This window comes from Typopeltis vanoorti, chromosome 10, assembly GCF_054136105.1.
Source record: "Typopeltis vanoorti isolate ZY-2024b chromosome 10, IOZ_Tvanoo_1.0, whole genome shotgun sequence".
Taxonomy (NCBI): domain Eukaryota; kingdom Metazoa; phylum Arthropoda; class Arachnida; order Uropygi; family Thelyphonidae; genus Typopeltis; species Typopeltis vanoorti.
The window spans coordinates 97,643,686-97,660,458 of NC_143558.1; the positions used below are offsets into that span (position 1 = coordinate 97,643,686).

The 16,773-nt window shown below is 34.9% G+C and overlaps 1 protein-coding gene across 2 annotated transcripts in view; it reads left to right on the plus strand.

The window, feature by feature from the left end:
* LOC150102617 (serine/threonine-protein kinase VRK1-like) overlaps positions 1-16,773 on the plus strand; it is a 254,789-nt gene that overhangs the window by 132,602 nt on the left and 105,414 nt on the right. For both annotated transcript variants that reach the window (XM_090398681.1, XM_090398682.1), the window contains exon 5: positions 6,151-6,220. In XM_090398681.1, coding sequence (XP_090254807.1) covers positions 6,151-6,220 — 70 coding nt within the window. The remainder of the gene's footprint in view (positions 1-6,150; positions 6,221-16,773) is intronic.

Here is a 16,773-nt window from a genome sequence, read left to right on the forward strand (position 1 = left end):
AATCCTGAAATGTGGAAAGGCAGCAGGAGTAGATGATATTCGACTAGAAATGCTGAAGTTTGGTGTTATAAAAGTCTTACAATGGCTGCACTGCATAGTTCAGAATGCCTGGACAGAGGGACAAATTCCTGATGATTGGAGTAGAGCTCTAATAGTACCCATATATAAAAAAAGGATATAAAACTGAATGTGAGAATTACAGAGATATTTCCCTACTGAATGTTCGTGGCAAGATTTATGCAAGTGTACTTGAGAAACTATTGAGAAGAATTGTGAAAGAAAAGCTTGGTGAAGAACAAGCTGGATTCAGGCCAAATACAGGCTGTCAGGATCAGATCTTCACTTTACAACAAATAGCTGAGAAATCATGAGAATATAACAAAGATCTGTATTTAAGTTTTGGCTATCTGGGAAAGGCATTTGACAAGGTGCCAAAAGAGAAGCTATTCAATACGCTATAGTTATATGGTGTCAATGGGGCATTATATCAAGCAATACTTAGTCTTTGTTTGAGTTGTAAGTCAGCAGTTAGAATTGAAGGAAGTACAGGAGGATGGTTTAATGTTAAATCTGGTGTGAGAGAAGGATGTACATTATCCCCTTTGTTATTCATTATCTATATGGATCACATTATGAAGGAGAGTGGTATTAAACGTGATATCAGAATTGGAGATGTTAATGTGAGCTCTTTGCTTTATGCGGACGATGTTATACTTCTATATAAATCCGCTACAAGTTTGCAAGATTCCCTGACTAAATTGAATAACTGTTGTAATAGATATGGTATGAAGGTCAGCAATAAAAAGACAAAGACAATGAAAATAAGCAGAATTGTTGAAAATGTCAACTGCGTTGTGAATGAAGAACCTGTGGAACAAGTAAAACATTTCAGCTATTCAGGCACGATTTTTAGTGAAGATAGTAAATTAAATATGGAAATAGACAACAGAATCAACAAAGCTGGTATGGTAGCAAGTCAATTGAATAAATTCATATGGAATAAGAGAGAAATTATTCAGAACCTTAAATTAGCTGTATACAAGACAGTGTTCAAACCAGTTTTAACTTATGGATCTAAGAACTGGGTCAGAAGTAAAATACTTGACCAAAGACTAGACACTGCAGATATGAGAGTCTTGAGAAAGATTAGAGGCATGAACAGATGGCATCAATAGCAATATGTGATATTAAAAATGAGGATATTAGGAAAGAACTTGACATTGTCAGTATCCAGGAATGTGTTAGCAGGGCTAATCTGAGGTGGTATGGTCACTTGAACAGAATGGGCAAGGAAAGATTAGCAAAACAAGTGTTCTCTGCCAGGTTGGCAGGAAAACAACCCAGAGGGAGACCAAGATATAGGTGGATTGATACAGTACAAAGTGCCTTAGACGATAGAAATATAAGATCTGATAATGTTGGAGTCTTGACAAGTAACAGACTGATTTTGAGGAAAATTGTAGATAGGAACTTAGTAATGATGTAAATTTTTCATGTAGTGCTATGACATCCTGTATACCTCTTGAGGGTAGATGTCAGGAATTTGATGATGATAATTATCTTGAAAAGGGTAAAACAATAACCGGGGATATATTATTCTGATCTTTTAACCAGACTAGACAAAAAAATTCATGAGAAAAGACCTGGTTTGCAGAAGAAAAAAAAAACAGTGCACCTGCCCACAAAGTTATTTTGGCAACTGGAAAATGAAGGGATCTGCACTATGAATTGTTGAGGGAGCCAAATCCTATTCTCCGGATTTGGCTCCCTCTGACTTTTTATCAACATCAGTAGTGGCCACTTTCTAATTGAAATCTGTTGGATACTTTTTTGTATCTTGGATCACTCTGAAGTCATCACTGTCAACAATAACAGTGAAGTAGACTTTTATTGTTGAGAGTCAAAGATGTTGGAACATGGAGAAAAGAATGTACAATCCATGTCTTGGACAAAGATCTTGCCGATACAATAATTATAATTTTTACTCTCTTCTCCAAATTTTCCCAAAACACTTCTATATGTCTTGGATTGAATTCCTACTCTACTGTTTAGTTCTTTATAAGAATTTGCTTTTTCTTTTTTGCAGCTACCCTCTCTAGTGACTTGAATAACTTATCCTTTATGTGTTTATAGGTACAAATAAGTCTCATTGTCCAGTTTGTCATTTTAAATATGCTTACATAAATCCACATAAAATTGATTTATCTTCCTTTTGGGCTTTGAATACTATAGCCACTCCCTTCCTTTTCCCTGATCTGTGTTGATTGCATAAATAACCTTATTCAGAAAGCCAGTTGGGCCTTCCTGGTATTTCTTTGATTGCTCTCATTTAATTTCCATTTATGCCTTTTACATTGATGAATCATTTCTTCAGCTCTGTTGAGTTTGATCCATTAGTTGTGTTTTCACTGTTCATCTTGGTTTTATCTGATGATGGAAAGAAAAAAGGGGAAAAAAAACAGTTGCTTATCTAACCAGGCAGTATGCAACTTAGCCTTCACTGTTATACCCTCATAATGTTTATCTGTTTTTCAGCCATTATATTGGATTCCTAGAGCTAGAGGCATATCATTAAAGGTTTTGATTGGACATTTGTTGAAATCCCTGTAGTTTTACACATTTCTTATAGGTTGCATGAAGGTCCTCTCTTCCCTCGGTTATCTAGCCTCTACCATAAATAATGATAATAATAGTAGGATATAATAATTGTAATATATACTTTTAAAATTAAATATGCCTTTTGCAGAGCATGCTTGTCCAAAACTGTGGTTATACTTAGCTCTCAGTGGCTTCCCGAGCATTCGTCATGAGAAGCGTAATGCGAAAGCATGGGATTTAGATGCATTTTACAGAGGACATGTTGTAGGTGCCTGACTGATGGGTTACTCAATCTCCGAAATTGTCAACGAACTTGGATTTTCTTGTATAACAGTTTCAAGAGTTCCAGGAATATGAAAATGCTGGCAAAAAAACAAGCACCAGACAAACTTCAATGGGCAACCAGCCTTGAATGATCATGGGCTTCGGTGTCTGACTCCTATTGTATGAACTGATAGGGGCCAGACATTCTCTCAAATCATCTCCCATCTGAGCGAGGGTCCAGCCAGAAAGTCAGTGCAAGGGCTGTGCAATGTTCACTTCACCATTTCGGCTTCGGCAGCAGCTGACCTACAAGAATCCCACTTCTAATGGTACAACACCAGGCTTTTAATGCCTTGCCTCACCTAAAGAACATGAAAACTGGGCAATTGAAAATTGGTGATGTGTAGCTTGGGATGATGAATCGTGATTTAAACTTCATAGCACCGATAGGAGACTGAGAATATGTCATCAACCCCCATGAAACCATGAATTCTGCATGTCAGCTCAGAACTGTACAAGCTGGTGGTAGCTCAGTGATGACCTGGGATGTCTTTGGGACCTTTGATACATGTACCAATGACTCCAAATGCATCCCAGCATGTGGAACTCATGGCCAACCATTTACATCCATCATGCATCCCAGTTGAGATGGCATCTACCAGCAGGACAAGTGTTCATCTCACTGGTCCATGCAGGCTAATGCTTGGTTCCAGGAGCATTCTGTTGACTTTGAAATAATGAAGCGGCCACCTAGAAGCCCTGATTTAAATTCCATCGAAAATTTTTGGGATACTGCTGAGCAGTGTTCAGGCCTGTGTCCTATCACTGCCGAACTTGAGCGAATTGTGGACAGCTCTGGAGGATGTGTGGCGTCCTTGCCTCATTGTATAGTGACCATTATCATGGCCAGATGGGGATCTAACACATTACTAGGTAGCTATCCCTAATTCAGTGGCACTTCAGTGTATTAGGTGAGTGTCCAGGTATTTGCCAGCTGTTTGCTGAGTGGTTAATATATCTGCTGTCCAATGAACAAATGGGCATGGATGTGGTAGGAATGAATTTTGAAGCCTAGTGTGAGACAGCCACTCTTTACTGAAGGCCTGAAATGGCTGGAAAGAGTTCATGTTTGGCTTCTAGAGATTATCTAATCTTTAGCCTCACTTACTATACTAATATTAATATGCTTTAAGCTACGACATTTTGTTGGCATGATCCACATTCGAAAAAAAAAAAAGTTAGAACTTGTTACTCATTCCATTTGTCTACTACATAAGCATAAATGAATCAAACTGGCTACTCTAACTCACAGTTTTGCTACTGATGTTATAACATTATCAGTGTAATTTGCAACAGTATAATAATGAGAGCCATGTTAGTTTGTAACAAGATATAACATATATCATATCATTTTATCCAGTCAAAATCATCATGTACTTAGGCTTAAGTGCTGAGCGATACTCATGTTAGAAGCTTAGTGGAAATAAATAAATATTTATTTCCACAAAGTGAAGCCTGCCCTGGATTAAAACTAGTATTTAATGTTTTCAGCATTTTGTCTCAGTCACAGAGATGTCTTCAGAAAGTAAATATAATAAAACTCAGTAGACACAAGTCTAGAGTCCTAACTGGATAAGGTACACTCTGTGAGCATGTGCCAAAAATCTCAGGTGTAACATGAGATCCCTAAGGATTAATATTTCCCATAGTTTGGGAAGTTTAACACATCGTTATTTATTTAGATTGGCTTTTCAGGCCAGCTGCACATTCTAAAAAAACAAAAAAGTCTTCTAAACTTGTAGATGTAGGTTTCAGTGGTTAAGCAGTTCTGTAGGTAGTTTTCGGTATTGAGATCACATATTAATATAAAGAGTTTATTAAAAATAAACAATTAAAAAACCCAACAAGTTTCGTTCGTCGTAAGACTTACATCATCAGGGGTAATGGTATATAAAAGTTTAACACAACAAAAGCTTATTGACAATTAATTACACCTATTAGATGTTTTTTATAACATAACTGTTAAATAATTGAGAAACCAGATTTCAAGCAATATATTCATTACTGTATGAGTGTTGGAACATTGCTAGTTGTTGCCATGTTCTGTGGCTTACAGGTGCTATATCTGAGGTCCGAGGCAGTTAAATTTTTTGATGAAGGCAGATCACACTTGATGTAAAATCAAGCCTTGATTGTTATTAGACTGTATAGGGATCCTAAGCATTTGTGCAACTTCTTTAAATTTTCTTGTGAAACAGTTATTAGCAATATATGACATGTTTGTCTGTTGCTTGCCAGAGTACTTGATGGCCAGTAGTGGCTGTGTGGAATGCTAAGCCTGATTTGTGCTCCCTTCTTTTTCTCTACATGTTCACACATTCTAAAAAAAAAAATCTAAACTTGCTGTAATGAAGCATAGTTTTTTTCCATTTGATTATGTGTGTAATATCCAAATATGGTCTGCCAGACTTTGACTGATTGTAGTCAAGATTGCAGATATATTTTTAATCTTCTTCTTTCCACCTGGTTAGTTACGATCTTCCAGTCTCTCCATAGTACACCAAATTGCAGGAACAAGGAATTATATACACCAAGAACTGAGAGGGAGGAAGGAGTTGATCCTTAGGGGGGGAATGGGCAAGACGATTTCAGACTACTCTTGCCCATTTAATACTACACAGAATCAAATGGGAGAAAATCCCCATACTTCATTGCAGCAAGTTTAAAAGTGAAAGACTTTTCTTAATCTGTAATTGCCTGAAAAATCAGCCTAATCTGAATAAATACTGGATGCAGTTAAACTTCCCAAAATATGGGAAATTGATTCTTAGGAATTCCCAGTTACAGCTGAGGCTTCTAACTGGCAAAAAAATAATAAAAGGTGCCCTACTTAGTACTCTGGGCATGTATCAGCTGAATTTTGCTTTGTTTTGTATATATGTTAGTTTTATATTGTACTTCCTGAAGATTTCTCTGTGATTAAGACAAAACAGTGGAAGCATTAAACATTGTTTTTAATATTTTCCCAGTGCTGGGAAAATATTAAAAACTTCGCTCCATTAAGCCTCTAATGTGAACGAAATATTCCAATATTTCGTTCATATTCATGTCCAATATTCATGTATTCCAATATCCCCCCCACCATCCATATTAATTGAGAATAAAAATACACAGGAGATGTAAGTTGTGAACATTGTGCACTTGCACATATATAAACATTTACATATTTACATGTTAATATGTATGTTCATATTTTTGTTTTTAACTTTTAATATAACTCCCTTCTAGGAAGACCACAGCAATGGACCACTGTTTGCAGAAATGCATTTTTATCATCGTGTTGGAAAAGCTGAATTCAGTAAGTCAATCTGATTTGTGGTTTGTGTATACATATGATGTCTTTGTGTATGCAGAAATATTTTTTACTTTATTCAAACTAGATTTTGTAATCTGTATGAGGTTTGATATCTCTGAGCAAAGGATATATCTATTATAATTTGATTCCCGTATTTCAAAAAAGAAAAAAAAATGTTTAAAATGAACTCTTCAATGGAACAGTGACAAGTAAAAATGATTGGATCAGCTTAAAGTTGTGGAGTGGGGAAGATGTACTCTTTTTAGATTGTCTATTTGTTGTTGTCTACTGTATTTTAATATTTACTTTTTGTTTTTCCTTCTGTTGTGTATGCTTATCAAAATAGATATACGAAAAAAAGTATTTAATCTTTTACTAACCAATTGCTAATTCTTTTTCTATGAGTTTAATTTTTTTTTTTTTTAATTCTTCTAAATTGATCATATGAAAAAATATTAGTGTATATATAATTTTTGAAGGTAACTTAAATTTAATAAAAATCGTTTTTCTTAATTATTATTAAATGAGTTATAATAGTATTTGGTTTCAAAATTTATTCATATTCACATATTTTCTCCCTTGTAATTTTTTGTAACATTAATTCCTTGTTGTCTCTCATTAATATAAATATGCAATAGAAAAACTGTCTGATTTTTTTCACACTTGAACCATACAAATGCTATCACTTGTCATTATTGCATTGTTTTCTGGACCTAGTTGTCAATCATCCATCTGCATGAAGAATACTGGTCATCATATGAAATTCTAATCACTCATAATTTACCATTCATCATTTTACAATTTTAAATAGATTTTAATGCCATATACTGAATTGCAGTTTATTCTACTTTACTTAATTTATGCATTCGTAAATAAATTAATGATGCCAAGAAATTATATTCCTGGTTTAATCCTTTATCCAAGTGTAAGCAAACAAAGTATGTGTGAAGTATCTTCAAGACTGGACTACTTGTATATAGAAGCTAATGACCTCACTTCAGTCACCTTAGTATTCCATAATGCAAAACACATACCCTTTTAGATGTTTATAATTCTATGTAGTATGGGAAGGGCCACTACCCAGACTGGTTTTGACCTTTATTTAAGTATGTTAAAGTGTAGAGATATCGCTCCAAAAACTGAGTGATCTACAAGAACACTAACTAAACTCATCACTCCTGACCGGAATGACTTCAGGACAGGAAACTTAGCAGTGGCTCCACTCAGTGACAGGCAAAAACTTTATACCGAGCAGGTCCTGCTACCCTGCAGGAAACACGCAAACCCAAATATATACATTATAAAATGTCATCAGTGGGAGCCAGACCCAGAAGAGATGCCAAGGTTGGAGTAATGCAGAAGTCATATGTTTCCCACATAGTAATCAAAAGGTTTCACACCTTATTATTAAAATACTCTGGATTAGCGGTAGGTGTCGAAAGTTTTTTCACATGGTTATATACTATAAAGTAAAAATGAATAAAAACCAAGAAATTATATTCTTGGTTTTTATTCATTTATCCAAGTGTAAGCAAACAAAGCTTGTGCGTGAAGTCACTTCACGATTGGGCTACTTGTATATAGAGGCTAATGACTTCACATCGATTGCCTTAGTATCCAATTATGCAAGGCACACACACCCTCTCGGATGTGTATAATGCCATGTATTATGGGAAGTTCGACTACCCTGACCGTCAGAAGTCATATATTTTCCATTTGCACATTCCTATTTACAAAGTTTTTATGTTCATGATTATTTATTATCACCAACTTTAAATGGAAGTAGCAATGAGGCCAGTGTGTCTACTCACTAATTATAATTTCTCTCTCAAGGCTCAATAGTGAGATTTGGTGTTGCCTCCTTATTTGCTGAAAAATGTTTTCCTCCTGATATTATTGATATCTTTAATTTTTCCACCCATAACAGTTACTTCTCTTGGAAGGACACCTTATATCAACAGAAGGTACAACCATGGATTCTCTCCCCCCCCCCCCCCACACACACTTCTCTTCTGGCCAGTTTCAATATAAAGCACTTTGAAAAAACATGCTCTTGATACTGCCAGTCTCAAACATTTTATTTTGTTAAGATATATTGATGATGTGTTCTCTATTTGGCAACATGGCTCAGGCAAATTAGATGCATTCCTTCTCTATTTCAACAGTTCACTATAGAAAAAGAAAATAACAGCTTACTTTTTTAGTTACTGGAGTACATCTGTCCAGTGACACCCTTTCTTTTTCAGTTTACAGAAAACCCATCTACACAGGTAGATACATATCAGGAATTTGATGATGGTGATGCTGATCATTCTCAACAATGTGGTGTCATCAAAACCATTGTCAACTGAGCCTCCAACTTCTGTTCCATCCTAGCTTCCCTTAGCAGAACTTGCCTCTATTTGCCAGACCTTCCTATCCAATGGTTACAATTTTAAAAAGATAAACAAATTAGCTGTTTCTCACATCTCTTTCAACATACAGACTACATTGATGCTATTACTATTCCCAATGTCTGGAGCACCTTGGAAAAAATAGAAATGAAAGTTGTGCACAGATTATATTTATTTCTATTTTTTCCAAGGTTTGAAAATCTTATTTGAAAATGACTACCCTTATACACTCTCCTAAGAATTCATACCCTCGCCTCTGCATTCTAGGTATTTATAAGGTTCATTGTTCTTGCAACTTATCTTCTTATGGTCAGATTAGGAGATTTGCCAACATCAACTTTGGAGAACACAAGAAATACATTCACTGTCACAATTGTGGTCAATTAGGTCTGGCTGACCATGCCTTGGATACTTTGCACAGAATCAAATGGAAAAAAAATACTATGCTTTGCTGTAGCAAATACAAACTTAACCGAATAAGAAACTCAAAGAGTGGAATCAGAGTTTCATGCCGAATATAGTAAACTATAAAAGTATCGGCAATTACTAGCGTGAGCTAATGCAAGTAGTCCTAGTACGTAGTACAATCTTGGGCAATTCGCAGCAAAGGTGGTAAAGTTCTGATCGCTATTCTTGGTATTTTCCATAATGTAAAAACACATTTCCTAGGAAATGTATGCTGTCGCCGAAATGAAGCCTATTGGCTCTTTATATTTAAGTAAACAAACTTAACTTTTTTTTAATCAGCAGATTTAAACAGCCAACCTAACCTAAATAAATATATGTTAAATCCAAGATTTGGGAAACTTTATTTTTTAGGCTCCCACCCATAGAGAGGGTGTGTCTCGTAGGTCTTTAAGCGTAAAATAGTCTAATTTCTTCCATGTGTTATTACAATTTTAAGATTATATTCCTTTCGTCTCCGTGACAGAGACGAAATATCAGAACAATTAAACCTGTGGGGTATCCAAACTATAGAATAACACATATGCCACAGTAAATAACTCTTCTTTTTTTTTTATTATGTAAATATCTCGTCTTACATATAAGACATCATCAACACAACTAACAAACAATAGGAATTGAATGTGCAAACAGTAGTGCAAATGCTTAAATTGGAATCACTCTACATATTCAGTCAAGTGTTTATTGATACATATACATATCCATCTTCTGTTCTGTATACATAGAGGATTCCAATTTAAGCATGTGCACTACAGTTTTTTTAATTCAATTCCTATTGTTGTTCATTAGTTGTACTGATGATGTCTTATGATACGTGAGATAAAATATTTATATAATAAAAGTTATTTAGTGTGGCATACATGTTATTCTTTAGTTACTGTTGTATAATTATTTCTTTGTGCTATATTCATTCCATGAAATTCAATAATGAATGAATATTTTAAAAATCTTGAGCACCTCTCTCTCTGTAGTGTACCTTTATATCAACTGAAGGTGAGCTAGTCTCATACAAAAGTAATAAGGTCCCCCCTTCCTGGAAACTTTGGTTCTCCATCCCACTGCAAATACAGATCAAGTTCACTGAGTGGATAATTTTACCACTAACCAACTGACTATAGCTTCAAATCCAAGTGTGCTGTATGTCAATTTTTTTTTTTTTTTTTGTTCCCAATTAGCTAACTAGCACTTTCCAAACAAATTCCTAAATTATCTACCAGTAATCATAAATTGCTGTTAATCCAATCTGTATAAAGGAAAGCACATGCATGAGAGAGAGGGAGAGAGAGATTAATATATCAGATATCTTAATTGATGTCATTGACCTATAGTGAAACTCGGTGAACTAACTTTTTTTAATAATCCAGAAATGACTACTCTAGAGATCAAGCCTTGAACTTTTTTCAGAACTCTATAAGTGGGGTGGTGGTTTCACACCAGAATATGAAATTCATCTCCCAACTGTAAAGACAATCTCAAAAATCCATGCCTGTAGTGGGATTCAAACCTGCATCCTTCCTGCTGGTTGGAGGAATGGGTATGCTAACTACTCAGCCTGGTTAGCTGAGTTATGTAAAAGGCAATACATCAACAATTATGCATGCATTCGACAACATGTATAATTATGATGTTTTACTGGAAACTCTAATAGTTTTTTGCTTTTGAATGATATAGTTAATATGATCTGTATATTTCACATCTTTTGACGGTTTTTTATGTTATCATTGGTCTAGGACAGGGGTGGGCAACCTTTTCAGACTCACGGGCCGCAAGTGTAGCACGAACAACGGATTCATCATGAATACTTTGCATGTTAAATATGTTTTGCTGAACAGTCAAAGAAGCTTCTAATTTATTAATTTGATTTTTTCAAAGTTCACAGTTCAAATCCTTGTATTGGCTTTCATGTTGATTCTCGTAATGACGTCTGATATTATATTCTTTCATAACAGCAACATTAAACCTTCTTCCTTCAACTGTAATTTTACATTTTCTTGAACACATTTTTGAAATTATTTTTAACAACTATATATCTGCAAATAATAGTTGATGTTATTGAATTACATTAAAAGACGGACCAGGGAACACGACTGCAAAAGTGCGACAAAATCTCGGTTGTCGTCGGATGAAGTCGCATTTGTTATCCCCACTCATGATGACTCAAATGGTTGACTCGTGCCAAGTTGCATGACGATATCACGAAGTATAGGTATAAAATTATTTTTCATTTATTATTCATATTATAAGTATTATTTGAATAATTCAACATAAACACCACATGCCATGTAAGTATGATCAACCTTTTATGGGCGGCCAAAAATGCACGTTTTGGCCGCCAGTTGCTGACCCCTGGTCTAGGAAGTAGGCAACAAAATCTGCAGTGGCTTTGTACAAAAAAACAATAAATTAAATCAATATTATATTGTAATGCCATGTGCTTAGGGAGAGGCATATGGTGAGGTTGTCTACAAGGATAGAAAAATCAGAACTCCATGGTGGACACAGGAAGTTAAAGAGGCAGTGAAGGAAAAGAAGAAAGCTTATCAAACGTTCCTGGCAAATAAGTTAGCTTCTGCTCTGAGAGAATACAGAGACAAATGTAAGAAAGCTAAAGACTGTGTAAAACTAGCTAAATAAGTCATGGGAGGACTTTGGCAAGAAAATAACAAATAAATTCTATAATATAAGCACGTAAACACAAGAAAGATATTTAATTAGCCAAATATTTCGGTCTGAAAATTGCAGACCATCTTCAGTGGCACTACAAGAACCATTTTAAAAAATACAAGGTGGAATACTAACAATAGATCATTTAAAAATAGAACAAACTGCATGATGTTATATCACTAAGTATTAAAGGGAATATTTTTAAGTAGAGACATGATTGAAATAAAGATATTAATTAATAATTTCAATAATTTTAAATAACAAAATTAATATGAATTAATGAGTTATCCTGATTAGACATTCCCAGATTTTTGATACAGATTTACAGTCATTCCGATTCAGGTTAGGACGATGGAGTAAGGCCTTTATGCTTTCTTTGAATAAATGTTCAAATTTATAGCAAGATCTATGTAAGAGGCGAGTTTTTGACCAAAGGATGTTGTGGTTAGTTTCTATCCCGTGCTGAGCCAAACCAGATTTTTCGAATTTGTTGTGATGAATGGAGGATTGATGTTCTTGGATTCTTTTTCTTTTTCTAGAGAGCGTCCAGTTTGTCCAAAATAGGAGAGATCACAGTTGCAGGGAATTTGATAAACTCCAGGAAGAGACATAGTTGAGCGTTTGTCTTTAGGAGAAGGAAAATGGAAAGATAATTTATTAATAGGTGAATAAATAGCTGTTAACTCATATTTCTTCGGAATTCTTGAGATAAGTTCTGAAATCCCGGAGATGTATGGAATTGGAACTCGACGTATTGAATCTTTGTTGTTTAGTGGTGGATTATACGAATCGAGAAGATGTTGTGTACTCTTTTCGGAAAAGCCATTGAGTTTCATGTGCTGTTGGATAGTAGAAAGTTCTTTCTGTAGAAAATAAGAAGTAGAACAATTAGTTTTGGCTCTTCTCATTAGACATTTTATGATTCCTGTTTTTTGACAAGGATGATGGGCCATTTCTTTAAGAATATAACGACCTGTGAATGTTGATTTTTTGTAAACTGCAGTTGTAAGAGTATTTGAAGGTGACCGGATGAGGAGAACATCTAAAAATGATAACTGTTTTTTTTTTTTTTTTTTTTTTTTTTTCCATTTCCATAGTAAACTTTATACGATGATATTGTTTAAAAAAGAAGGTAAGGAGTCTTTGTTGTGAGGCCATACAGTAAATATGTCGTCTATATATCTTACCCAAAAAGATTCTTGAGGAAAAATAGATGAGAAGAGGACTTTTTCTAGATGTTCTAAATAAAAGTTGACTAAAGCATGAGAGAGAGGACTTCCCATGGCCGTTCCTTCTACTTCACTGTAAAATTTGTTTTGACATAAGAAATATCCAGAGTGTATTATGAAATCGGATAGTTTTATAATGTCTTCTGGAAAGATGTCAGCCAGTAATTTTAAAGTCTCCTTGAGAGGTACATTTGTATATAAATATTCTATATTAAAACTCACCATAAGATCTGTCGGTTGCAATGAGATATTTTTCAATTTTTCTAAGAAATCTGAGGAGTTTTTAAGAAAGGAACTAGAGTTGTCTATGTGAGATTTCAATAATTTAGCTAGATATTTGGCTATACGGTACGTAGAAGAATCAATACAATCTACTATTGGACGAAGAGGAAAGTCAATCTTATGTATTTTAGGAAGACCATAAAATCTAGGAGGTCTTGCAAAAATGAGTTTTAAGTCTTTCAATTGTATTTCTATCTAAACTGATGACTTCATCTAGGAGAGAATTTAATTTCTTTAGGTGTCTGTTGGTTAGATCATAATCAAGTTCTTGGTATGTGGAGCAATATCGAAGTAAAAGAGAAAGTTTTCTTCTGGAATTTGCAGAGTCCATAACTACTGTTGCTTTCCCCTTGTCAGCTTTGATGATAATGAGGTGATTGTTTTTTCTCAAGGACTGTAAAGATTTCATTTCAGAAAGAGATATGTTGGAAGGAGGAAGTTTGGCCTTAAGTGGAGAAGAAGCCACTTCTAGGCAAAGAGCATTGGCTTTATCACTAGTTAGATGACTGAGGTTCCGTTCAATGTTAACTAGGAAATCTAGATATGATATTTTATTAGGAATAATAGAAAAATCATGTCCTTTTGAAAGGACTTCCCATGGCTGTTCGCTATTAGTTAGAGGATGTCCGGATATATTGACAGTCCAATTATCTGTCAATGAGGCATTATATCAAGCAATACTTAGTCTTTATTTGAGTTGTAAGTCAGCAGTTAGAATTGAAGGAAGTACAGGAAGATGGTTTAATGTTAAATCTGGTGTGAGACAAGGATGTTCATTATCCCCTCTGTTATTCATTATCTATATAGATCACATTATGAAGGAAAGTGGTATTAAACATGATATCAGAATTGGAGATGTTAATGTCAGCTCTTTGCTTTATGCAGACGATGTTATATTTCTAAATAAATCCACTACAAGTCTGCAAGATTCCCTGACTAAATTGAATAACTGTTCTAATAGATATGGTATGAAGGTCAGCAATAAAAAGACAAAGACAATGAAAATAGGCAGAATTGTTGAAAATGGCAACTGCATTGTGAATGGAGAACCTGTGGAACAAGTAAAACATTTCAGCTACTTAGACAAGATTTTTAATGAAAATGGTAAATTAAATATGGAAATAGACAATAGAATCAACAAAGCTGGTATGGTAGGAAGTCAATTGAATAAATTCATATGGAATAAGAGAGAAATTAGTCGGAACACTAAATTAGCTGTATACAAGAGTGTTCAAACCAATTTTAACTTGTGGATCTTAGAGCTGGGTCAGAAGTAAAACACTTGACCAAAGACTAGAGACCGCAGACATGAGAGTCTGCGGTCTCTAGTGCCACCACTGCTTCTGTTCATCTGTCAAGATCTAATCTTGATTTCTAAACATAGTGGTTTAGAAATCACAGAAATCTTTTGCATACCCAATTCTTCTGTTAAAATTAACCTGACTGTTTCTTGATTCATTTGCAATTTATCAGCCATTAATTGCACACTTAATCGTCTGTCAGACCATACCAAATCTATTACTTAAGCCTATTTTTGCGTTCATCATTTTGTTTTTGGCTCCCCACTTCATTTTAAGTTATGCTTTTTTTTTTTTTTTTTTTTTTTTTTTTTTTTTTTTTTTTTTTTAAATCTACAGCGAGCACTAAAGCTGGACGTCATTAAGAAACATGAAAGCGGCACTAGTAATACAATGACTATGCAAGACCTGCGATACAGTGAGTCTACAGTGTGGATTATATTAAATAAGACCAAAGAGTAAACGAAAAAACGAGGAAAAATTGCTACTACTTCTTTAAGCCTGCAGAATAGAAGCCATTTAATGATCAAGGTGGAGTGTCTTCTCTCACTCTGGATTGAGGGTTATAACCAAAAAAATTCCTCTTAGTACAGGGAATATTCAGGCAAAAAGCGATTCAATTTCATGTGAAAGATTTACAGCGAGTTTAGGATTGCTTGACCATTCTAAAAAATCGAGCTGTACTGCATAACATAAGAATATCTGGAGGAATCTGGTAGTGCCGAAAAAGATTCTATAGCCAAGTTTATTGAAGAATCGCAAAGGATAATTCAGGAGGGTGATTATGATGATTAGCAAATTTTTTAATGTGGACGAAACTGGTCTCTTTTAGAAAGTTATGTCAACAAAAACTTTCCTACCTAAAACTGAAGCATCTAAACCAGTATACAAGGTACCTAAAGATCATCTTATGCTTTTATTAGGAGGCAATGCAGAAGGTGACTTTTAACTCAAGCCTATTTTATACACCCTCTGTCCAAAAAGAAACTGAACTTTTCGAAAATAGAAGAAACTAGCAGTGCCACCTTTTGTATCTTTTTGTTGTCGAAAACGGAAACCTTCATTAGTGTTGTGTCAACCGTTTATGACATTTGTTTCATTAGTAGCCGAGTTATAGTGACAATGTGTTTTGATGAACGGTCGGGAAAATGAGTTTCAAACAGAAAGCTGCGATTAACTTTTGTGTTAAACTTTGTAAAAGTTTTACCGAAACACATCAAATGCTTCAAAAAAGCATACAATGATTAATGCTTATCTCGTACTCTAGTTTGCGAGTGGTTTGAGCGATTTCAAAGTGGTCATGAGACGCTTGAGGATGACGAGCCAGGCCATCCAAAAACTGGACTGAGCAAAGTTAACATCCAAAAAGTGCATGGTTTCATTAAAAAACACACAAAATCGTCCGTGAGATTGATTGAAGATGAATTGGAGATTACAAAATCAACTGTGCACAAAAGTTTGGGCCTTCATAAATTGAATTCGCAATTTGTACCCCACAAGTTGACCGATGACCAAAAAATGTATCGAATTGAACACTGCAAGAACCTCATTAAAACCACTTGTAAGGACGCAAACATCCTTGAAACAGTCGTTAATGGTGATGAAACGTGGTGCTTTGAGTATGAGCCCGAAACAAACTGCCAGAGTGCTAAGTGGAGACCACCTTTTGCCTTCTCCATCTTCATCAGTTGGAGAAGGCAAAAGTAAAGACAATGCTGATTTATTTCTACGATTCCAAGGGTATTATCCACAGAGAATTCATCGTGTACTGCATGAATATCGTGATGCAGGCAGCTGGTCACTTTTGCACGATAATGCACCATCTCATCATTCGAACATTGTGAGATAGTTTTTGAGCAAAAACCAAGTTTGTGTGTTGGATCACTCATCGTATTCACCTGATTTAGCACCCTATGACTTCTTTCTCTTCCCCCGACTCATTTGACGATGAAAGGAAAGCGATATGACACCATTAAATACGTTTTCATGCAGCGCTAACCACGACCCTCAACAGTATCCCAAAAACCGATATAAAAAAAATCATTTAACGAATTAATTGACCATGTCAAACACTGTATCGAAGCTGAGGGAGAGTATATTGATTGAAATAAATGATTTAAATAATTATAATTGGCCTGTTTTATTTACCATGAAAAGTTTTTTTTTGGACAGAGGATGTAAGTTAGTTTATCATGCACATAATGCAAGATCTAACATTATTGAAG